The sequence below is a fragment of the Eufriesea mexicana genome, unplaced genomic scaffold, assembly GCF_001483705.2.
Source record: "Eufriesea mexicana isolate 0111107269 unplaced genomic scaffold, ASM148370v2 scaffold168, whole genome shotgun sequence".
Classification (NCBI taxonomy): Eukaryota; Metazoa; Arthropoda; class Insecta; order Hymenoptera; family Apidae; genus Eufriesea; species Eufriesea mexicana.
In genome coordinates this window covers 210,772-236,367 of record NW_016908333.1, presented here as the reverse complement: position 1 = coordinate 236,367, position 25,596 = coordinate 210,772, and the positions used below count along the sequence as shown (strand labels likewise).

Below are 25,596 nucleotides of genomic sequence, written 5' to 3'. Positions count from 1 at the left end.
CGCTTTTCGCGCCAGCGCGTAACTTGTACGAATTCGCTTCGTTCCTTCGGTAAATAACCACGTTCCATTCCGATATTCTGATATTTTTAAAATCGTTTTGACATCTAGAAGGAACGTAGTATGGCCGAGGAATGGAGGAGTATGCTAAACGATTCCGAAGACTTTCCTTCCCAAGAACTGACAATGAGATCTTTATTAGACTGCCTGTTCTTCGGCTCGAAAGGTTCGACACCTCTTGACCGATCGTCTCGGCATCAATAGTCATAAGTGTTTTAGGCCTAAGCAGTAGGAGTTTATTTTAGAGATCAATTACAGTAGGGAGCTTCCTTAACGAAAGCGACCCTGGATATCTCACTATTGCATCGTTAGGTCTGTTTCGTCCGAATTTTCCATATGGAGAATTAATCAAAGGATACTTAAGCTAGTTCATTGCGGTGTTGTAGGTTTTCAATTTCCTATATCACAGAGAGTGAATTCATTAGATTCAATGTCGTAAGTTTGACTCGATGTTCTAGTTTTGACTGCCTCCTATCTCGTGCCTCTGTGCATTTTATGGATTCGGGTGTGTATGGGATTGGCGATTGGTTGCGTGTTTTTCCATTGATAGTGTGTATAGAATCCGCCAATCCTTTCGTGATAGTGGAAGTTTAGAAATTTAGATACATTCTGGCTTGTTTACCCCTAATGGTGATTTAGAGACTCTTACAAAGGATCAGTCCAAGTGCTGTTCAGGTGGCTAAGTGTCCACGAGTCATAAGACGCTGGTAATAAAGAAATATGAGACTCCCATTGACTCGGGATGCCTGCCATTTTCGAGAATGAGTATAAAGAATCGTATCCTCGGTGTTCTCCATAAAAATAGCTATCTTTGAAATACGTGTATCGCGTTCATTTAAATTTTTGTACCACTGTCTTGGTCCAAGAACAATCTTCCACTGGGACAATCACGATGTCACGATCGATTCCTAGTTAACTAGTTTCCCGTTTACCCGTGGGACGTGTCCGCCACTGTTGGACCGCAAGTTCCGGGGTGATTCGCGAGCAGTTACCGCGCGTTGCGGTGCGAATTCGAGCGCAACCCCGGTGAACGTCCGTGCAGCATGCTGTCACGGACCATCTATTACCCCGAAATGACCTCCGCGGTTTTACATGGGAATCGAATTTCCCTCGAGAAAGCCGCGTGCCTCTGCATCCGCTATGCGAATCAAGTCCTCTTCCTTCCTATCAAATTTCATCGTGCACTCGAGGCAATCCTGCGTGGAAGAACAACGTTTCTGCTCGGGAAGATGAACGAAGATGCTCGAGCAGAATTTCTTTTCATCGGATGTCTTTATCAAAGCAGACGCAGCTTCCTCTTCGATTTCGATCGAATCGCTTCGCAATTCGTATTCCTAACCAAACGTGTCCTCTGGTGAGAATATTTACGGTGCCGATTTCGATTGTTCTCCGATCGATACGCTTCTAACCAGCTTCCGCTACTTCTGTTTCAGGTCACACGCTCGAGAAACACCGGAGGACCGCTGGAGGAATCACTCTGGATGACGGCAAAGGATCATCGGTGACCGTTCAAGATCCGTAGGCGGAAGCTTGGATCCGGACGAAGCGATCAAAGTATCACCTAGTATTTGCGATGTCGATCAGGAACTTCCGTCTGCTCTTCGCGAAATGCCATTACCCTTCAACGACCTCTGCTACCCGCGCAATCCGTCTACTGCTGTAAACGCGACGCGTATCCCGAAGAAATGCCGTGTAACAGGTGACATTTGCACTGCTAGTCCGACCCTTTTTCCCATTTTCTCTTTCCCCTAGATGAAACGCACGATCGGGCTGCGGCCTGTGAGAAGCCGCGGAGTCACGGAAGCGAAATGGATCGAATTGATAAAGAGACACGTGCGAAGAGAAAGAAAGCCCCGGGGACGCTAGGGGTGGGAGGTCGAGCAGGGTGAATTCGCTGGCGTGGTGGAGAGACGGTGGCCCGTACGCTGCAACCCCTCAGTAACGCGGGAGCCTCCGTCGAGGAGGCAGCTCGGTGGTTTCGCGGTGACGTTGCTCGACATTCGCGAGGAATCGTACTCACCGTGTCTTCACTCGTTTCCAGTCCTCGACGAGATCTACGCCGGATGGTCGTCCTCTGGATCGTTGTCCGATCGAAGAGGATCCGCGAGAAATTGGCGGAGGAGCGGAGACGAAACGCAGCGTGACGATACTCGGCCGGTTGCGATCAACAGGTTAATTCTTCGCAGGGAAACCGAAGCGACTGGTGAGTCGGAGGACTCTCGCATGTTCGTTTGTAGGATAGAGGGAGATTAACCCTGCCAGGATTAAAATGGTGGCTCCGTGTAAAGCGGAGGAGTACACGTGTGCAATTTAGGTGCGAATTCCAGGCTTGAATCTCGTTACGGAATTTCCGGATACGATTGTTCGGAAACGAAGCAGGCACTGGCTAGGCGATTTTTGTCGGTTAAATGTTAATTAATATCGGTTTCCGACGTGTTCGCGAAATAATACGCGACGATGAAAGGCAGTCGGGGTATACGCGATATCCGGGAATCATTATGGAAGTGTACTTCGCCATATAGAAGCGTTTGTATCAATTTCGCAGTTGCGCGAAGCATTTCGCTGGAAATTATCCTGCCTGCGTCGAACGAGGGTTGGTTTTTCTATCGCGGGGTTTGGAGTAAACAAGAAAATTACGCGACAGTCGAAGGGAAATGAAATTCCTCTGCGAGAGCTTTTTATTTACACTTGTTCCACGGCAAGCAGATCGCTTTCCAGACCAGACGACGCGCTTTGAATCGTCGCGTTGCCGCACTTCGTACCTCGTCCACGAGGAAGGGAAGAGCTTTCGCCGCGTGTTTGAAGAGGTCTGTTTGATCGGATGATACTGTATCCGGGACGGGATCGAAAATTCGTTCGAACCTTTAATCGTCTTTGTACACCGCGCGGCTGAAAACTCGCGACGGAACTTTAAATCGGATTATTTTATCGCCAATTTCACGCCGGCAACCAGAGGTAATTTTAACGTTCCCGGTTTTCACTTCGCCTAATAGAAAATCGATATCGAAAAACAGAGAGAGTGAGAAGAAAAGAAAGAAACATCGCGATACGAATAGCCGTTGATGATCGAGTCGTTTGTTTTTCAGGTAATCTCGCAGGATCGGGTCCTTTATCCTCGCTGTTGGCAGACGAATTTTCCGAAGTGCACGTCATCGGCGTCTTCTTCTGCCGAGCGTCGCGCCATTCTTTAACGACGACGCGCAAAAGCATCAGAAGACTGGAGTGCTTGGGCGCGGAGATGAAAATTCAATCCGGGCCGGAAGGTAGGCGCGTAGCTCGGAGGGAACTCCTGGCGACCAGGCACAACAAAGAGTCTCGCGTTTCATCGTCGCTCTGGAAGCACAATGAGCTCGGCAGAGGCTTCTACCTTCTCTTGGTAGATTAAAAAGAGAGGAAGAAAGTAAAAAGGAAAAGATACGGAGAGAACGAGGAGGAGGTAGAGTGGTAGAGGGCTCGAGGGCTAGAGCAAGAGCAGAGAGCATTCGTTGACACATAGAGCCGAGATGGCGACGAACAGTCCCGGACAATCGATACATCTGAAATCCCCGCGGAGTCCCCGTCAACTACCGCAACTACCTCAAATCCCGATCGGAGGCCAGAGAAGTCCCACGCAGTTGTCGGTCGGCAAATCTCCGGGGACGCCGTTGGTCTTCGAGTTCCCCCCGGAATACTACCCGGAGACACCTAATACGAACTTCGATTTCGAGGAGTTTGGACGGCTGAACGAGCTCGATCGGGGACCCAGAAGCCCGAGCTATTACGCTCGACAGGGATGCAGGAGCCCGAAGAGCCCAAATCCGGACCTGTTGCACTCGCCGAGCAGAAAGTCGCCTATATTCCAGTTCTCCGAGTCCAGGAAGAACCTGGGCAAGACTATGAGCTACCCACCGAGGAGTCCCGTCTCCGTCTCTCCCGTGGTACCGGTCAGATCGCCGAGTTCCTCGAGTTTCGGCTCCAAGAGCCCGAAGCCTTTCGACCATCGAAAGAATTCTTGCTTCGGGCTGAGCGGGTCCAAGAGTCCCATGTCTCCGACGATCGTCGCTCCCCTCGTTCACGGATTTTCCAGTCCCAAGCACCCCGAGTTGAATCTGGATCAGCACAACAACTCGAACTACAAGAACAGCGGATCGAGGGTGTCGTCCTCGGACGGGTCGTCGAAGGAGAAGAACGACAGTCCGAGCAGCAAGAAGGGGAGCAAAAACAGCGGTCACTTTAATCAGAGTCAAGGATGTCTGAGCGAGACTGAGAAGAGTCTGAGCGAGAGTAAAGAGGACGTGTACGGGATGAACGGGAGGAACATCTCGAGGAGGTCGACCAGCGACTTGACCGACATGGAAGACGCGGACACGGAAGTGACTCTGTTGTCCAGCCCTAGGAGGAGAGGGTCCATAAAAGGGGGTCTCGGTGAGCGACTGTTCGGATCACTCTACCGTTTTCACCGTCCTTGTTTACCGTAATCATCGGCCGGCTCGATAAGGGTTACGCGCGATATCTTTGCTCGAATGATATGGTATTCTAATCTGCGGACAGTTGGTCGCTGGTTTGGATACGATTGGAATCGCGTTGCTCGCGGTATTGGCGAAATTGAAGAACAGAAGGGATTGAGTCAACTATTTATATTCGTTCGAAATGGGTCGATTCAGCGAGCGAAAACTCGAATCACAGTTACCTCGTCAAAGGAATTCCTCGAATCGCGTTTTAAAAGCGTTTGCAAAGTGCAGCGAGCGCGAAAAAGAATTAATTAACGGGGCCATCGCTGTGCGCCGGAAAAAGAGAGCGAGAGTGGAGGAGAGAGAGAGAGAGAGTTAATTATCGATTCGTTATCGCGTAGGCGAGCCTCGTGACCGGCGAAATTGCAAATTATATTATCTCGTAATGAGATACATCGATTTCCGGACACGTCTAATTATTCGAACGTTCGAGCGTCTGGCGTGGCGATTAACGAAGAGGGATCGTCGATCGGCTTATAATCATCAGCCGTTACGCCATCGGTTTTACCTGTCCCTACTTCTTCTTTCTCGCTTTTTCAACGGTTCGCGGGGATTATCGGTTTTAATTAATGCCCGGGTGACGGCTTGCGCCCCCCCCCCACCCCCCTCGAATTATCCGAGGCGCGTAACGCGATAACGAGCGGCGCGTTTTTCGAAAATTTTCGAATCGGGTCGAGTTCAAGAAGTCGACTGCAGCTAACCTGAACCTAGATATTCCTAAAGACAGTAACGTCAACCGGAGAACGCGTTATCGGTATCCTCTCGGTCGGCCTCGTGCTCGCAGCGAAGAGGCGAGGAAGATGGAATTTACTCGGCTCGTCGGTTGAAATATCCCATTGTTCCCGAAGTCGCGGCGTTTTGTCTCGCATAAATCCCGTCCCCGTGGTGGCGACTGCGCGGAGATTGTAATTATAACGTTTCAAACCGTCTTACCTAGCACGCCGTTCCCCCGTACCCACCGGCTTAGTCTGAATTATTAACGACGTCGCTATTAACCCCCGCGTTTCGGCGTCAACCGTTTTGTCCTTCGAGTCTCGCGTTACGCGTTCTCCGTGATCCATCCTATAGCCTTTTACGTCGTGCTTAATCCCGTAACAGGGCGGACAAAGGGAAGTCGGAAAGCCAGAAATCGGCTCGGTGTAATCATTTCTGCGGACCGACTTATCGTCCAAATCGAATCCTCGTTTAAAGGTCTCTAATAAAACCAGCTTTCACCCCATTCGCTTCGTCCTGTATCCCTTTCGAGTCGCGTTTCATTTCTCTCTAACTCTCTCTCTCTCTCTCTCTCTCTCGCGATGGTATATTTCGTTCGATTCTCCTTTTTCTCCAGCGAGAACGAGAGGCTGGGCCGTATATTTCGAGCGGCTAATCCGGTAATCCCGTTCGATCTATAATCCTTTGGAGCCGGGCGCGGAGATTTCGCTGGCTAAATTTCGATCGGACCACGCTCGCAGGCAGCGGTGGCTGACGGTCAACGACGTGACCGCGACGGATCGGTATTCCACGCGTTTCACCAGCCCCAGGATCGCCTCTGGAACAATTACCCGCTCTGCTTTTACCAAAATCCCTTTGACGCCGCTGGCGAGCCGCTACTAGCCGCGAATTCTTCGGCATTCGATGAAATTTCCCGACACGCCTCTGTGTTGCAGCCTACCTCGCGTCCAGACGGGGCTCGCGCGACAGCCAGTGCTCCAATTTGTCCAACGTTAGCAACGAGACCGTGGGCCCCTTGAACTTCACCGCGCACCCCCGCGGCAGGCAGCGGAGGACCTCCAATTTCTTGGAGTTACCCGGTAAGCACGTATTTCTCTCGTTAAGCACGACCGCCGCGATATTTCTCCGGTTTCACGGTCGTTGATCGCGGTTGGGAACACGGGGCGGCTGCCAGCCGGGTAGACGTCGAGCAGATGAAGGAGCAGGAAAGCGTAGGTGGATGAAGATGTAACGACGGATCTTTCAACCGCGAGCTTTGTGCCCCGACATCCCCTTTCTATTTTTTCCCCTGATAATTCAGTAGCGCGTGGATGGCGTTGAGTCATGGAAAATTACTCTATACGTATGCACATTTCTCGCCAGCTTTTATCCCAAGGCGTAAATTTTCTCGATTCTCCACCGTCGATTTTTCTAACGCCAGTCGAGACAATCGACCGAGAGATTCTCCGAAACGGGGTCAAGTTATCAGACCGGCCATTGTCACCGGCGTTTTTAATCGTGCGTCACTGTTTACGCTGAATCGTATCGGAAGCGGCGGCGACACGGTGCTGCTTGCCCTGGTTTAAACTTTCGATGCACGATTCGAACGCGGAACGAGGTCTCCGCTAACGAAATAAACTTGCCGTGTAATTTATTTCTCCTTACCTTACACGACCCAGTCCACGTTACAATCCTCGCGTAACCGCAGTTCCGACAGGGCCGCGAGTTCGCGCGAATGGCGACGAGATGGTTCCAGAGATAGATGGTTGCGATCGTTCGTGAAAATCGGTCGTGTCGAAACGATTAACGCGTTAACACGATGACTGCCACGCAACCTTTCACGATTCCGGTCTAAGAAACCAATTTGATTTAACACTAGGTTTACGGATGCTATCTGTATACTTATTTCCAAGGACACCTGTCAAGTTAACAGGTAAAGGAAACTACGTGCCTTTATTTGACTGTTAATATAATATATAAAAACAATTATATATTATATTCACAGTCTTAATGTAAATGAACCAAAATCTGTTACCATCGTATAATTGGAGCAACCCTTCCGTCAAATTGACGGATTCCGTAAATTCTAGTGTTAATCACGTTATATTATCAAAAACTTAATTTATAGTACATAGTAATAATCAAAAAGCTTGAAAAATATTCTTCTTTTGAAGATACACTTGTATAAACTTTTTCTTTTTGAATTATACAACAGTTGTACTACGGGTTTCCTCGTAGCTGTACAAATATGGCAAATGACGAAGGGAACGGCATAACTCGTAGTAGGCATCTTGGGCAAGTAAACAGCCTACGAGATATCTCGTAATTGGCAGTCAACGTGTTAAACGCCACGTCGGTTTAATATGCCGTTCACACTATAATTAGCCATCATGTGGGCCTTACCAGACTGTACGGATCGGCGAGACCCGAACGAAAAGTCTGGCACCGGTGGCGTTTAACGCGTTAAACGGAACACTGCTCCACCATGTTGTCGTTATTTAACGTTATTCTATGGGACGTCGAAGCGTAAGGAGAAACGAGAACGATCCGAGGGCGTGTATGCACTGCGATTAGTTTACATTAGCGTGGATGTCGCGAGCGTCACCCTATCTCGCGGCCCATTTACATCGAAAACGCTTTCCCATCCACGTGTGAACAGCCGAGGAAGGACGATCCTGCGGTTCGTTCGCCGGCTGAACCTTTCGCAGGGTAATATCGTTGACGAGGATCGCCAGAATAATTCCATCCCCGTGGATGTTCCGCGGTGGCCGTAAGCCCGTCTTTGGACGGATTCCCTCGCGATGGCCGTGGAGCGTATCAAACTGACGGATTACCCTGGAGTATCCGAGGTGGTCGTATCTGCACGTCGGAAATTAATTACACGGCCGACGTCCGCTGGGTAAATACTTTCCGCAAACAACGGATTCCCCGGTTGCTGCCTTTTTCTCCGTTCGCGAAACGAGACCACTCGAGCGTGTGTTGGCATCACCTTTAGCGATATCAGGAAGCGTTGTTAGCCGGTCAGTTGCGTTCCATTGGCAGAGATGCCAGAGGGGGCAGAATGGATGGAGACGCGGAAAAACGAGACACGCCGTTGCGTAGATCACTGTGATAATCCTGCCCGATAACGAGCTTTTCCCCGACACCCGTGGGTTCTCATTAATAACCGCGAGTGCTGGCTGAAAATAGAAAATCGATGCGACGCGAAAATTATCGTCCGCTCGTTTAGGACCGCGATAAAACGCATCGACGCCTCTTCCTATCCTGTTTCTCCCATTTTCGAGTAAGAGAATCCTGTCGCGATCATCGTTCTCACCCTTGCCACTAGATGCATTCCAACATCGAGGAGGTTCGATGAACCTTCTCGCAAGTTTTCGGAAAAACTTCCACTTCCTGTTATTAGCGCTTAGAATAAGTTTTAGTTTAGGATAAATCATTTCTATATTTACATCGCTACTTATTCTGTTGCCTATCCAACGTTTCTACATATATTAGGTGAAGTAAAAAGAAATCCATTATTTTTGCACGAAATTGAATGCAAAAATAATGGATTTCTTTTTACCACACCTAATATAATGAAAGACGAAGTAAGTTAACAATGTTGACCACTAGATGCATTCCAACTTCGAGGAGGTTCGAGGACTTTCTCCCAAGTTTTCGGAAAAACTTCCACTTCCTGTTATTAGCGCTTAGAATAAGTTTTAGTTTAGGATAAATCATTTCTATATTTATATTGCTACTTATTCTGTTGCTTATCCAACATTTCTACATATATTAGGTGAAGTAAAAAGAAATCCATTATTTTTGCACGAAATTGAATGCAAAAATAATGGATTTCTTTTTACCACACCTAATATAATGAAAGACGAAGTAAGTTAACAATGTTGACCACCACCTGAATATTCCAGTATTTGTATTTATAAAAAGTGAAAATCCGAACATCGAAGCAGACATAACACATTCAACCTGTTGCAGTTGTTAATTTACTAGGCACTAGTAATAAGCAACAGCAGAATAACAGGGTTATGTGGTAGAAAATGTAAGTTTATTGAAATGCACAAACAAAATATATATGTGGGATCGGGGTGGGTGGATTAGCTAAAGTAACGTTGTTTTACTGCTTCTTAAAATACAATAAACTTATACTTATTGGCTACGAAACTAGAGACCCGCTACGGATACGTTCGACTCTTACTTGTTAGACGCTATCTTGAAGACCGTGAAGGACTGTTGCTGCCCTTATTTAAGCATTCACTCTGTTCTTTTCCATACCCAGGCTTTCCTTCGCAATCATACTTCTTTCCTACGCAACCTCGGAGGGTGCGGTATTTCAAACACTCTACACGCATATCTAATCTTTCGCTCTAACATAAACATTCATTGAAATCGATCCTCTTGCGCGCGGTCTTTCGTTCTGGGTCCAGACACACCTGCCACTCTTCCAGGGCCGTTCTTATTCCAATCCCACATATATGTATACAGAAGATGAAGAAAAACTCTAGAGAAGTCGAAGCACACGCAGTTGCTCTCTCCGAAGACTCTCTAGCGATGACTGGCACACAGATGACAGAGAAACATTTTGGGCGACAGTTGCCATTTCCGTACTCAGGTAGTGTCATAAAATGAGTTAAGCTAGGAGGGAAGCAGCGCCGCGGTGAAACGCATACTCTTGCAGATAGAACTATCCCAAAAACATAGCGTACAGGACGCTCTTTAATTTACACAACCAAACACATTTACTCTAATATTATAATAAAATAAAAGCCTACGAGACCTCGTTTGAACTATCTTACGTTCACGGAAGAATGCAAGCACTGATTAACCCTTTGGACTCGAAGCTTTCCTCGTTGTGAGGATGCGATTCGAAGCTCTTCTTAGATTTGTGTAAGCTCACTGATACTCTTTATGCTAAAATTAAAAAAAGAAAATCGTGAATTTGCGTGAGAAACGAACAAATAGAATAATTTTATTTCGATGTTCTTAATATAATTATCATTATCCATTGTCTAAGTTATAGCGTTAAAACAAATGGTGACTGAGAGTCACCTCTCGAGTGCAAAGGGTTAATTCTCGCAGTGAAAAAGTCTAACGAAATACTTAGAAAAATGTCGCGAAAGGCGGGTTTGGCGAAGATACAAATCCGTGGGCAGTGGTGACGAATACAGGGGAAAGTAACGAAGCGGCTGAAAGCGCAGGAGTTGCGAGGCGCGGCGAGAAAAGCGTCTGACCCAGCCGGTTCCATTCCACTTCGTTTGTCCCATAGACCGTATACATATCGGGTACATATACCTCGATCCTGGAGTACGCGTTGTATGCGAGAGATCGAGAGGACAGAAGACCAGAGTATTCGCGCTGGCTGTAAATATCCGCGGCAGAGAAATGGCGAGACTGTATCCGAGCGAAAATTCGCGATATCGGGCGTGCCGCCAGGAGGAAACCAACGATAAAGGCACTCGACGAAAAGCACGCTATCAAAGCGCGACGCCTCCGATTTTCAACGCGTCGTATCTCACTGTCCCGTGCGTTTCCGCGATCATTTTTCTCGGTTGAAAGCCAAGCGATTTTGACCAACGTGCCTCGTCGAGTATTTCGAGTAAGGGATCTTTCGAATTGTGGGGGACCTGTGATGTTTTCGTGTTGTGTTCCTCGAGTGCTACCGATTGGTATCCCCTTGGACGTTGTGCTGTGATAGGATAGCAGATAGAAGGCCGCAAGGAAGGTGTTTCGTCCTATCTTGTATCTCCTTGTATTTTATGAATTCTCTAATCTTTCTGTGGTGATAGGAGTTTAAACCGAATCAGACCTGTCTGCCTATACAGGTGAATTATAGACTCTTACTAGGGCCTACTCTGCGTTGCAGGAAAGAAGTCATCTCGTTCGGTTGGGGGGCAAGAGGGGTATTCCACTTGCTCCGTCTGTACTCTTGTTAGTAATACTCACTCTTCTATGACACTCCCAAAACTACTATCTCCAAGTTCGGTAACGTAGTACGTTAACATAGGCGTAAGATATCCGCGAAAGAAATGTTATCTCAGAGTTAACTTACAACGAATTGGACGCACTACTACGCTTTGGGATGAGTCTACGCCCATGCATCTATTTTTTGCGTCTGTCTCGCTTTGTCTCGTTGCTTCGTTCGCTTTCTTTGTCACATGGTGTTCTATGACCAGGCTAATAGGAAGGGACCAGTTCTGCCAATAAGGGAAGCGTTTTACTCTACTTCTGCCATGATGTTAGAATGGTCGGGCTGGTGGGGATTTGGTCCTACAAGTTTTTCAGATGACTTCTTTCATGCAACGCAGAGTAGTCCAAGTGATGTCAGGGTGGTCTGAGTGTCCGTTAGTTTTAGGACGCTGGTAATAAAGAATTAAAACAGCCTCTCATTCACTCAGAGTGATCGGTGTTTTTGACAGTGACCATAGAGAACAGAGGCTAACTTTTTCCTAACATCTCCCTAAACTTTCTCTCAAATTTCTCCACTCGGAGAAAAATAAAACTCGATTCCCATTTTCTACAAAATTTCTCGCGAAAGGCAGCACGATCATCGTCAGAGGGTTAATTCACGGGGAATTAATCGAAGACGCGTGTTCGGCTGAGCGATCGGTCGAAGACATTGGAATTTGCCTGGGAATCGGCGAAAATTCGCCGCTAATTTCCACGACGCGAAGTTCCAGGTAGCGTCGTTGCTGTAATTAGATACCCGGCCCGGGAGACGAACTTCTTGAGTGCCTCGTAGACTGTAACCGCATTAAATGTCGAAGCGACGACCGCGCTTTGTCGATGTCGACGTGTGCGCGACCCTGGCTCCATTTCCATCCGTCTCTCGAACTTGCCCCGGTATACTAACGAACTGTTGCTCGCGCAAGGTCACCTGCAAAATTCTTCCACCGAATATCCCGCCGTCGTCTATAATTCCAATCCGATCCTCCATCCGTCGACACCGGAAACGCGGATCGTGGAAGGCTGGAAACGTGATTTGGATCCGGGAACGCGAAATTTCGATTCGATTAAAGTCCACAGGGAATAAGGGACAAGTATCATTTGTCACGAGTTTGTCGCGAATTTCTCAGGAATTTGTCACGAGTTTTCCAGGACGTTCTTTGCGCAGACGTTAATAAGGGTGGATCAAAAAGAAATAAAGGGTACCTCGTAGCCAGCAGCGATTTTCGAGTATAATCGTGGAACACGACGACGGTTTAATTAAAGAGCATAACCGACGATAAAGAGAAACGCATTTGGAAAAAGAGCCACGAATTTTTGCGACTTTATTCGAGGAAAGTTGAAGTCGCGGATAGAGGGTCCTTTTCAGAGGCTCGCCGAGAGGGTTGACGCATGATCCGACCGTGGTCAAGTTGAAACCCAGCGAAGACACGTGGATTACTCTTTGCTCTGTCGTTTGCCATATTTCAGAGACCCTTTGAATGCTGAATCACGAGTACCCTTGAAGGCAGGTCCTACGAAGCGATGCTTGTATTCGAATATACGCCCGACGTGACGTGCATTACGAACCTGGTGGGATAATGTTACTTTGATCATCGAAATTCGCTGTACGCTAATATCGCGAAGAAACATTGTTAGGGAAATATCGGAAATATTTAATAAAACCGAATGCCATGGAAGTTAATTGGAAACCACTTGCGTTCGGCTGCGCCGGAAAAGCGGGTGAAATTTCGGGGAGTGGAGAGTGGGGGGTGGAAGGATCGGGGAATGTCGAGCAGTGGAACAGGTAAATCGTGGAACCGGCGTGGTATTATTTTCTTTTTGCGTGAATAAAAAGAGAAGCGTGGATAAAAATTGGCGAGGGTGAGGATATTTCGGAAGCTGGTGAGTTGAACGGGAAATTAGGAAACCCTCGAAGGCAAAGCTTCGCTGGTGTTCGGTGCGACGCTTTGATCACGAGGATCGTTTCGCAATTGGAGAACTTTCTAGGGTAAACGAGGAGAAAAAAAGAATTATGGATCGTTTAACGCAAATTGACGATTTCTTTTTGCAATCGGGAACCGATCGGTCTGTTGAGCCGGTAATTAGAAATTCGACACGCAAACTTGTCGAGGACCTTGCCTTTTACTCCACGACCCCTTTGCTTTTCTATTAACTTCCATTTTGGGACCTTCCCCGTCCAATTCGAAAATTATATATCCCGAACACGCGTATATCTGAAAGCTTGAGAAATTTTAGAATTCGTTATTCGGATATTCCACTGGGTTAGATAGAAATTTAGATAGAAATCCAAAGGACTGTTCGTGACGGATGTTGGGCGGAGATAACTGTCTAATTAATGGGATGTCCCAGCAACGTCTGTTTATATCGCCGTTGTCCTATTTTAACTAATAGCCGGACTTTAACTAACCCTCTATCGATATGTTTCAGAGCCGGACCACATCAGGCCACGCGTACATAGTTTACCGGAGAAGGCATATAACCCGAGAGCCGGCGAGGACCTCTATAGACTGAGAGCATTCAGCATAACTCACAGAGGCGTTGTTAATTGCGGCGATTCGATCATCTCGAGACGCAGCAGGAGCAACACTTCCGTCAACAGTAGCAGGTAATTAGTCGCTACTAAAAATACACCTCGCAATCCTGCATGCGATTATCTTCAACCTTCTCATCTTACATCCGACGTGCCTAATAGCGTTAAGAGGTTATAATGCAAAGAAATAGTAGCCAGTGGAAACGGTGGACAAATTATATAGATGTTTATTAACCCTTTGTACTCGACGATTTTTTCGTTACAGAAAAATAGTAATTTTCTGTCATAAAGTCGGCCATATTTTAAAAATGGCGAATAAGAAATCATATGCAAATTAAGACGTCCAATTATTTTACTTCGACGTTCCACGAATCGTTAGGTAATTTTAAATTTGATATATTAATTGTCAGTCATCTTTAGAATCTGATTAAATGGCGACTGAGAATGCAAAGGGTTAAAAGGGCGAACGGTTAGAACTGACCTATCTGTTTAGGGCCACGCAGGCCAAAAGACGTCTCCAAAAAATGGGAGACAAAAGACAAAACGCAGGGGAAGGTATCGCCTCCACATAGCTAGGATGTAGAGTTTATTTTAGTACTTAATTTATACTACAACAAACAGAAATAATTTCGAAATTTGAAAATCGAACGTCCGAAAATTGAACCGCGAGAAATATTTGCAAATTGGGAAATTCGGAAAGCCTAACGTTCCGATGGTATCTCGATTGCGAAAAGTATTAGGATGAAAAATTTTAAGCGCACCCAGTTGTAACGTTTCACCGATAGAATGCTCGTCCGCACGAGTGCACGGTTCGTGATTTAGGAATTTCGAGGGCCGATAATCGAACGCGTTCCTGGAACACCGGCTCTATCACGGGTTCCCCATTTTCGCGATTAGTATTCTTCCATCCTTTCGTTCCCATCGAATTGCGTTGAATCCGACCTAGAACGAGAACAATGGCGAGCGAACTGCGCGATATGCCCGTTCCGTCCGTCACTCCGCTTCGGCTTCGACTTATCCAGCCGACACCTCGATCCGGCTTCCTCCTTCCCGCCTCCCGGTTCATAATCAATCGCGTTACAACGCGCGTGCAATTTTTCGCCTTTCCTTCGACGACGCGTGACCCTTCGGATCCGTCGATATTTCCATCCTCCGTGAGGCAGGGCGATTAATCGAGAACGGAGGGAAAATTCGTGCGCCGCGCGCGATCTCTACGGAAAGCAATTAAAACACGGAGCGGAGCACGTGGAACGTAAGTGGCACTCGATGTCGAATTCGATTGCAGCAATCTCAATTATAGCAACGCAATAATTTAATCGCGCTGCTACTCCTACATCGATTTCCACCCTCCTCATCCCGCTAATTTTTCCACTTGTCCGTTGGATAAGCCGTTTGCACCGGCGAGGCAAGATCTAGCGGAAATGGGATTAACGAAGCTCGCCGACTTTCCTATAGTTATAGCAATAGTACAGCGGTACTAAGCCAACAGCCACAGTACGACCATCGAACGGTTATACTTCAGCTCCACGCTATCGATCCTCATTTTCCTAATTTATACGCGCCGCGGTTAGATGCTCCATGGAGTTAACACGTTGAGTGCTACGTGAGTCCCTAGAGACTGACAGTAGACTCTTCGTTTGGACGGCGTGGATTCTAGGGACTGACAGCGAACTTTTCGTTTGGTCGACATCGGTGCGTGAGATCGGCATTGCCAGGCGTTAAATTATTGTAGGAAAGGATTTCAGTGAAGCTATGCTCTTTGCTTCTGAGTAGCTTCTTTATTCTACGTATGCGGGCCGAATAGTGCCCCAAAAACACATCCCTCGTTGTTTTATAGGGTGTGTCCCCTCTCCGTCGCCTTGTCTTCGCGTGTCCGTAGCCTCTTCCGCTGAGCTCCAGTCCAGACGTCCGAGCTTGGCGTCTAGCATCCCCATCTGTGGCTGTTGTCCTTGGGCCTTCTCCCTAATTCCTAGAATTCCAACGAAGAGCTTTCTCTCGCCGGGAAACAATGGGCAGCGGTGAAAGTTGCCCACATTATTGACAATTAATATATTGTAAAAACTAAATTCCCTCTGCTCAAGTAAATCTTTACACTTTCGTGACTTTTTCTGACTGATCGTCTCTCGGTGATCGTCTTTTTGCCCTTCTAGCATTCCCCACCCCATTATCTTCTGTTTAGAATTTGTATATTTGTGCACTGGCTGCACTACTCTCGCGGTCCAAACGACAAAGTGAAATAAAGTAATCTTCTGTTCGTACTCTTCAGCGTTCTTGAGCGCTCGGCATCAAGTGTTCACTCGCTGCCGTCTGAGCAGAAATTATAGCAAAATCGGCGCCACACTCAACCTGTCCCGCGAATTACGCTTTATAGCTAGGGTACCAGCTGGTAGCGTCTAATCCAACGAAACAATCGGTTCCCCGTTGCGTTCCTCCGGAAAATACATTTTCCCAGAGTGAAAACTGGTACTGCTTCCGGCAGGTGAGGATCGGTATCGCCGCTTTACGTCCACTCGTTCCTACGATTTCATTCGACTTTCGTTACGAAACGCCATAAGTCCTCCCTCTCTGACAGAGAAGAATCGTTCGTACTCATAGGGACGGTGCTTCTAAACTGATTCTCGCGATAAAAATTTATGACAATCGGGCCTGCCTGCTCGAAAATTTAATCCGCTCGCGATAAGCGGCTGGGGTTTGTTTATTTATTTCGAAATCGCGTTTTTGGTAGCAAGTTCGATAAGCTAATCGCGATAACGAGTTCTAGGAATCCATCGCGTTGGAAACCTCGCCTTCTCCCAGTTTTCGAATCGATCGAAGATCTCTCGAAGAGGGTGAGGGTCCGAGCTAAAAGTTCGTGGTAGGAAGCGGGGCGAAATTCAAACTCGATTTCGAATTTTACTTCCGGTTAATGGACGTTCGTCAAGGAAGCGCATTAAAATGGCGGACGAGGATCAGGTTGACGAAGAAATTTCGAAGACTAGGAGGAGTGTTATTTCAACTCAATTACAACCGACCTATGTCTAATCTCTCTGGTTTGTTCTTTCTACTTCCATACATTACACGACATACACAATTCACAATTCACATACATCTCAATCATTACATGCATAATCATTTATCACAATAACCTGAATTCATTAGATATTGGCATCCCATGCATACTTGTCCCACTTATCCCTTTCTTTCAAACATTGCTCCTTTATTATATCAATTCATATATATTCAAAAATCTATGTAACCATTACGACAACAATTTCTTCGTATGCTCTACGATATGAATTAACCCTTTGCATTCGAGAAGAGACTCTCAGTCGCCATTTAATCAAATTCTAAATATCTGTGTTAATTAACACATTGAATGCCACGGGGGCCACCGGTGACCGGCACCCCCAGATTGATAGAAATATATATAATTTAAACAAATGTCAATATTTATAAATTTGTATTATTACCATCGTTAATTCAATGGCGATCCTCGTCGCAATTAACATGTCAAACATGATTATACATTGTAACTTATCTGTTGCAGATAACATTTCAACATTATATATATCGCATAATAGAAAATTCATCGGGGCAATCCCTATAAAACTGGCGTGGCATTCAACGTGTTAATAAATCACGCGTAGTGGTATTACTTTTGTAGGATTTCTAGCTAGATTAATCCTATGGAGACCGAGATCTGCGTGTCTAATAAACAACTCCTTTTTAATAACAAAACAGGTTTATTTAATTTTATTACACACATAACATATTACACCAAGTTCTTCTCAATTCTAACTCTCAAATACACGATCCTCTATTCACTACGTCTCGACTACACACAATTTGCTTCATCCGCACCCTTGCACCCTTACTTAAAGTTAAAACTCTTTTCATACACAGGCTTTCTCTCTCAATCACTTGACCCAGTCATAAATATCTCATCCGTTCGCACGCAGTCCAGGCATCGTCCTAAACGCATAAGTCGAAGCCGATGTCGCTGGTTATTATTCCCTTGCTAGAGTCCTTCACTGTTCGCAACCCTACATTTTATAATTCTTTATTACAAAGCACGTATTAGCGGTACAACGGTTCTCTGGTCTCTGCAGTTACATTAGACTGAGTCAGGAAAAAACATAAGACAAAATGCCAACAGTCCACTAGATGTCATACCTGTCTAGATACACAAACTTCCAACACACAGATAGCGATTTGCAGTTACCATCTTAACAAGAAGCTATATTCGTGCTGGTTCAATAATAACTTGCTCAGAAAAGATACGAAGAAAATTATTCATCAAGGAGGTCGTTGAACCTCGACAAGATCCGTACATTTCATTAGACATCCTGTTAGAATCGAATTAAATTTGTGGACCTGAAATTTCGCTCTCTCTCAACTGCCAGTTATCGTTTACCAGTGTTCAATTTCCGGTTAGTAATTTTAGCGCAATTTTACTCGCGGGAATAAACTCGAAGCGAATAAAAATATTGAAAAAGGGACACCGAGCTTTCGAATTTTTCCACGGTTGCTCGCTCTATGCGTTCCGTGCGCGGGCTCAGAGTGCGTGCTCGTCGATGACACCGAAACTTTTTCCACGCTCTGAGCATTCCACATTTAGCCGGCAGCCTTCTCTAAACTAAAAGTCATAAACGGGGGAACCCTCGAAATGCGGCGACTTGTAAAACTTTCGACCGCCTTTTCCCCGGGAGAATATCGCTTAATTTCATTGGCCCGCGAATTTGCCAAATTCCGCCTGCGGCTAAGTGGTCGTCGTGTTAATATTTCGGAAAATATTCGACGCAAAAGTTTTTCACGCTAAATGCGTTAAATACGGAATGAAATGGACGGGTGAAATCGCCAGTCTCGGTGTTTGGCGTCGGGACGCGCGCTAATGAGAGTAGACGTCGCTCATCGACGACACGCGTCGGTCAACGAGTTCGTTTCTCATTGATATTATCCCGTTCCCACGGATTCTGCGACTCGACGATTTCCAAAACGTTAGAGGAGGAGAAAAGAGGGCTGGGTTAACCCTTTGACTGCCACGCCGAAATTAGATGTTTCCCTCAGGACGCCATGGGAGTATTACCCAATGGAGCGTTTATCTTATTGGCGATCACGGGTGACCACCATAGCTGTGAGCTGAGAAGGATTTTAGCAAAGGAAACAGTATTAACCCCTTGCACTCGAGAGGCGCCCTTCAGTCACTATTTGATAAAATTTCGAAGCTCGATATTAATTAATATATCAAATTTAATATAATGTAACAGTGGACGAGGTATCGAAATTAAATAATTCTACGTGTTAATTATTGTATGATTTCTTATTTAGTGCTCAGAGAAATATCGTCAGCCTTATAGCAGAAAATTATTCAACTCGTGTCCTCCTCTAGCCAAAAAATCGTCGATCGCAAAGGGTTAAGAGCGGTATCGGGTTCGGCTTAGACGTTTAGGGTAGCATCTGGAGTGTATGCGGAAGAACGGATGACCACGTGCAAGCATTGTATGGATGAGATATTTATGACCGAGTCGAGTGCAAGCAATGAACGAAAGTCCAGGAATGCATCCGAGTGTCTGAAATACCTGGCCCATCAAAGGCAAAATAAGTGATCAATGAAGAGAGCTTGTGTCTGAAAAGAGAGAGTGTTAGACTTGTAGTAGCATCATTCTCACCCTCGTCAATAGATAGATTCCTAATTTAAGGAGGTTCAAAGACTTTTCTCGGTAAATCTTCCGTAAAAATCCTCCGTTTCTCGTATACACGATTTCGAAACTCTCCTAAGTATCCCCCGTTTAAGGCAGAGCCTGCTAGGTAGCCTTACCGATGAGTCCCCATTAATAGACCGAAGACGAAACGCATCCCTTCCTTTTCCTTTCGTCCGACGTGTTCCGAAACGTATCTGAAGTCCGATCGGTAACTGGTCCGTCAGGAGCAGGATTTATCTAAGCTCCATCGATGTGACAGAAATTAAAATTCGATCTGGACGCTTCTGGGTTTAATTCGAGCACGTCCCTGGCGAGGGGAGCACGTTAGCGGATTAAACGAGAAAATGCTCTGGCCTTTTTCACGGTTTTCATTTCGCGTCGGTTAATTGGATCTCGAAAACGACATGGAGCTTGACTTCGGTCGTGACCAGTCACGATGACATTTCTTTCCCGATCGAGGCTCGCGTGATCCAGCTGAAAAGGTTAAGGGTGGAATTGCGCGACAGTGGACGAAATCGACGTTGTATCAGCCTCTAACGATCCTCGACGATCTTTGTCTTTCGAGTGTTCACGATCGTGGTGGAATCGGTTTTCACCCTGTGAAGCAAGTCGTGTAGATAATAACCCACGATCTCGTGGCTATTCTCCGAGGCTATTCCCCTGACAATGAGACGCTGGATCGGAAGGGGCACGAGAGATCGGTATTGAACGAAGCAGAGAACAATATCTTAGAAACTTTATTGTACAAAGATAACCGAACGTTCGCAGTGAAGTGTGGGATCGAGACGCGACAATGAGAGGCTTACAGACGTTTAAAGGAGGACCCTGGAAGGAAGAAAAGGAAGGGACGAGTGGCTATTTGGCGGTGAACCACGCCGATTGGAGGAGAGCCAGAGCCACGCTCGGGGCTTCCAAACGTTCCATCGCTTTCATCTTTCTCTTCTTCTTTTTCCTCTTGTCGTTATCACGCGTGTAGCACAAGAGGCAGCGGTTATTTCTGAAAGCCACCCCGAACAGATTGCCATGGCCGTCGATCGGTCTTCCACTCGACTCGCGTCTCTCTTCTTCCTTCCGTTCCCGAAGCCGTTTCCTTAACACGACCACGCGTTCTCTTCGCGGTTTGTCCTCGAACCAACGGCGCAGTGCCCTGTGCTAGACTTCCTGCCACACTTTCTGCTAGGGTCTAACCGCGTTTCCCCTCGAATCACGGCTCGATGGATCTGTTGGCGCGTTGCAGCTGCGAGGAACGCGACTGGCTTCCCGACAAAGGGTCTTCTCCATTGTGTATTCCGCTCTCGAATCTCTGGAACATCCGAACCGAGGGAAACGAGTGGAGAGAACGCGCTCGGGATGCAGCGTGGATCGACGCTGGAGTCGAGTCAGAAATACCGCGCGCCACTCTCCCCCGCGTGGCACGAAATCGAAAGGGTTCCCGTGGTTATTTTTTTTGGCTTTTTTTTTTCTTTGCGATTTGGCGTGGTCTATGGCCGTTCCCCTAGTCGCTGTACTCGACCGTCTCCTCGTACTCCATGGACTGCTGCGACCTGGTGGACGAGGAGGTCACGGACTTGATCGACGTCGAGGACTCCATTACCGACTTGGTTTGCACGCTCTGCACGGACTTCATCGTTGAGACGGACTTGGATTCCGCCGAGACGTTCATCGACTGCTCCACCAGGCTGTCGGCGTTCTCGTTCACTGCACAGAGATACCAGTTCCGATTAATTCTTCGCACCAAAGACGATTGATCAAAAAAGAGACTATATATTCCCAATACGCGTGAGAAAAATTGTCGCAAAAATTTCAAAAATATCCCAAGAATATTCGAAAAGAGAGAGAGACCGATGGACGAGATGACACGGACGAAATTAAAGATCGATATCGAGTAAATCAGCTGGAATAGTCCGGTTAGAAAAGTAGAGCGAGGGGTTTCGATCGGGCGTCGAATCGAGTTATGCTGCACGCACCTTTGGCGACCTCCATTAGAGAGCGATAGTTGCGCGTTGCTTTCCGTTAGCCAGCGAATTGCCAGTGAATTGCCAGGGGATGTCCCGTGGAAGAGATTAGACGCGAACAAGTCGGGTTCGAACTCGCGAATGGACGGAACAGCGGAGCTTTGGGTTATTCTAAACCGGTCCCCGATGGAGAGGGAAAGTCCGCGATCACGTGACGATGAAGATGCACGAGCGCGAGGGGTGGCGGGAGAGGGTGCGAGGGGAGGCGAAAAACGATCGGCGTGTTTGGCGGCTTTTACGACGCGGCGAGGAATATTCGTGGAATTTCGAATGGCTCGCCACGTATGCGTCGGGACGCTGAGTCAATGTTCTTCCGACAACCGCGACAGGCCTCCACCAGCTTATTGTTAGTCATCGCCGTCGTGCATTTGGCGCTGATTGCCTCGAAGCAGACTGGAGCTGATTTAGAGCTGGTCACGTGCGCTCTCGCGATTTCGTCCTCGGTCTCTCCGCAGGAAAATTCGGGGATCGAGGTAAATTATCGGATCGATGATAAATCAGTGTCCTATGTTCGAAACTATGTTCGAAAGAGGTTCCAAGGGCTTCTGCGTCGTTGCGATGAGAATACCCGTGAGTAGCTCGAATTAGACGGGGAGAAATCTTGCTGCACGAACCTGAGCAGGACGCACCTTTTCCAGGGAATCGAGATAGAATCGACGTTTGCGCGGAGCTAAGTGAATCACGGGACGATAAAAATCTCGAATCGATCTATGCTTCTTCTATTTCTAGTGGTCCTCGTAATTACGAAGATCTTCGCGTTGCTCGCGTTCGAAGATCGTTACATAAATATCGAACCACGAAAATATCGATTCGGGAGACTACGTGGAGCGTGGTCTAGCTAACGAGACGACAGTATCGGCCTTTGCGATCGTCTCGCAGAGAGTGCTGTTTATCGCGAGAAAATCGGTAATTACACGGGGTGTAATGGAACACGGTGGTGCAATCATCGCGTGGCTTCTCCTCGGGGGAACGTTCTTCCGAATTTCACGAGCGTAGCATTCACCTTCCTTCGAGAATTATTCCTCGGCAATGAATCTTGCTCGCGATGGATCTCTGTTTACAGTGAAAAAGCTCGTTGAATTTTTGCCAGATTTTCGCCGCGAATGAAACGTCCTTTGTACTTTTTTTCCCTCGCGATACCTTCGAGCCAGACAGTTTCCACCCGCGAGCTGATCGGTGACTAAAATTAAAAGCTGATTTTCCGGACTCGCGGCTGAGTCACGACCGATCGCGATCAGCGTTTCCTCGGTATTACGTGAGTAACGATGGATGACTCACGAACATCGGTGGTTGTAACGAATCGGATTTTCATTCGTGGACAGGGTCCAAAACGTCGCGCATCGAGTGACAAATGCGTTAGGCCGGGTAATTGTCAGCCAACGTCGAATTTATTGCAATTAATCGTTCGGAAATTTCGACCGGAATCTTTAATTATTGGCCAGCTATGACGCTCTGCGTCAGCAAACCACTGCCAAACCGATCCGCTGCTAGAATAGTACTTTTATTTATATTTGTTGTAACAAAATGACTAAGGTTGCGCTATTTCTACGCGACGTAACCGGCTCGCCCAAGGTGACTTTCGTTCCGCTAATTTCGATAGGAAATTATGACATTTCGAAGAACGCGCGCACGTTGGATGGTCCTTCGGTCCAGAAATCGTTCTCGCATCGCGGGTACCAAGCGTTTCATAATTTTCTCGATCTCTCGTCGACCAACTCGAGCCGCGCTACATCGATACGACCCGGCGAGGCTTCGCCTATAGTCTTCACGGGTTCTCTCGAAACTTCGTTGTAATCCCCCGAAATAGTCACGAGTTGTTTGTGGTCGCGTTAGTTAGACCACCGAGAGCGATCCCACGGGGAACAAGCCCAGGAAAATAAGTTTCACGCAGGGAGGTCGGCTACTCGGCTCACGCGAAAGGTTTCCATCGTCCAGCCTCTCGTTCCTCATTAACCTTTTACGAACACCCACCTACGAATTTATGTTTCCCCGTAGAGTCGCGCCGTCGGCGAACATTAACGAATTCGTTCAACGATTACCATAAAGAAAACTCGACGAGTAACTGGCATTCTTACTGGCTGTAAAGTCTTCGACATGGAACAGCGATCGATCCAATAGGGTTTATCTATTTTCCTCCCATCTGCGTTCCTCGAGGAGGTTCAGGAGGGACATGTCATACCAGTCTCGTGGAATTTTTGCCATCTTAAGTGTCTCGCAAGTAGCCTAAACTGAACTCGATTAATACGAATTCTAATTAATTCGTTTGACGATTAGCATAAAGAAAACTCAAGGAATTCTTCGACCTGGAACAGCGATCGATCCAATAGGATTTATCTAGTTTTCTTCCATCTGCGTTCTTCGAGGAGCTTCAGGAAGAACGTGTCATCCCAGTCTCGCAAGTAGCCTAAACTGAACTCGATTAATACGAATTCTAATTAATTCGTTTGACGATTAGCATAAAGAAAACTCAAGGAATTCTTCGACCTGGAACAGCGATCGATCCAATAGGATTTATCTAGTTTTCTTCCATCTGCGTTCTTCGAGGAGCTTCAGGAAGAACGTGTCATCCCAGTCTCGCAAGTAGCCTAAACTGAACTCGATTAATACGAATTCTAATTAATTCGTTTGACGATTAGCATAAAGAAAACTCAAGGAATTCTTCGACCTGGAACAGCGATCGATCCAATAGGATTTATCTAGTTTTCTTCCATCTGCGTTCTTCGAGGAGCTTCAGGAAGAACGTGTCATCCCAGTCTCGCAAGTAGCCTAAACTGAACTCGATTAATACGAATTCTAATTAATTCGTTTGACGATTAGCATAAAGAAAACTCAAGGAATTCTTCGACCTGGAACAGCGATCGATCCAATAGGATTTATCTAGTTTTCTTCCATCTGCGTTCTTCGAGGAGCTTCAGGAAGAACGTGTCATCCCAGTCTCGCAAGTAGCCTAAACTGAACTCGATTAATACGAATTCTAATTAATTCGTTTGACGATTAGCATAAAGAAAACTCAAGGAATTCTTCGACCTGGAACAGCGATCGATCCAATAGGATTTATCTAGTTTTCTTCCATCTGCGTTCTTCGAGGAGCTTCAGGAAGAACGTGTCATCCCAGTCTCGCAAGTAGCCTAAACTGAACTCGATTAATACGAATTCTAATTAATTCGTTTGACGATTACCATAAAGAAAACTCAAGGAATAATTGGCATTCTTAGTGGCTGTAAAGTCTTCGACATGGAACATCGATCGATCCAATAGGATTTATCCAGTTTTCTTCCATCTGCGTTCTTCGAGGAGCTTCAGGAAGAACGTGTCATCCCAGTCTCGCAAGTAGCCTAAACTGAACTCGATTAATACGAATTCTAATTAATTCGTTTGACGATTACCATAAAGAAAACTCAAGGAATTCTTCGACATGGAACAGCGATCGATCCAATAGGATTTATCCAGTTTTCTTCCATCTGCGTTCTTCGAGGAGCTTCAGGAAGAACGTGTCATCCCAGTCTCGCAAGTAGCCTAAACTGAACTCGATTAATACGAATTCTAATTAATTCGTTTGACGATTACCATAAAGAAAACTCAAGGAATTCTTCGACATGGAACAGCGATCGATCCAATAGGATTTATCCAGTTTTCTTCCATCTGCGTTCTTCGAGGAGCTTCAGGAAGAACGTGTCATCCCAGTCTCTGGAATTTTTCCCATCTTAAGTGTCTCGCAGGTAGCCTAAACTAAACTCGATTAAAACGAATTCTAATCAATTCGTTTGACGATTACCATAAAGAAAACTGAAGGAATTCTTCGACATGGAACAGCGATCGATCCAATAGGATTTATGTATTTTTCTTCCATCTGCGTTCTTCGAGGAGCTTCAGGAAGAACGTGTCATCCCAGTCTCTGGAATTTTTCCCATCTTAAGTGTCTCGCAAGCAGCCTAAACTAAACTCGATTAAAACGAATTCTAATCAATTCGTTTGACGATTACCATAAAGAAAACTCAAGGAATTCTTCGACATGGAACAGCGATCGATCCAATAGGATTTATGTATTTTTCTTCCATCTGCGTTCCTCGAGGAGGTTCAGGAGGGACATGTCATCCCAGTCTCTGGAATTTTTCCCATCTTAAGTGTCTCGCAAGTAGCCTAAACTGAACTCGATTAATTCGAATTCTTTCGAATTCTATTGCACA

At 46.5% G+C, this 25,596-nt stretch overlaps 2 protein-coding genes across 2 annotated transcripts in view; both read left to right on the top strand.

The window, feature by feature from the left end:
- The first annotated feature begins 120 nt into the window (after positions 1-120).
- On the top strand, positions 121-3,442 carry LOC108555256 (uncharacterized). Its single transcript, XM_017910823.1, has 3 exons — positions 121-223; positions 2,099-2,260; positions 3,144-3,442. The coding sequence occupies exons 1-3, from the start codon at positions 121-123 to the stop codon at positions 3,440-3,442; spliced, it is 564 nt and encodes a 187-aa protein (XP_017766312.1).
- LOC108555274 (uncharacterized) overlaps positions 3,373-25,596 on the top strand; it is a 56,260-nt gene continuing 34,036 nt past the window's right edge. Inside the window, exons 1-3 of the mRNA XM_017910849.1 lie at positions 3,373-4,461; positions 6,197-6,340; positions 13,611-13,788. Of these exons, the coding sequence (XP_017766338.1) occupies positions 3,561-4,461; positions 6,197-6,340; positions 13,611-13,788 (1,223 nt within the window). The 5' untranslated portion in view covers positions 3,373-3,560. The remainder of the gene's footprint in view (positions 4,462-6,196; positions 6,341-13,610; positions 13,789-25,596) is intronic.

What these genes read in the sequence shown, in the direction of transcription:
- LOC108555256 (XM_017910823.1), top strand. Translation starts at nt 121, where the DNA reads ATGGCCGAGGAATGGAGGAGTATGCTAAACGATTCCGAAGACTTTCCT. An exon ending in CCTGTTCTTCGGCTCGAAAG is followed by an intron (nt 224 to 2,098) that starts GTTCGACACCTC and finishes ACTCGTTTCCAG; the next exon opens with TCCTCGACGAGATCTACGCC. An exon ending in CAGGGAAACCGAAGCGACTG is followed by an intron (nt 2,261 to 3,143) that starts GTGAGTCGGAGG and finishes TTTGTTTTTCAG; the next exon opens with GTAATCTCGCAGGATCGGGT.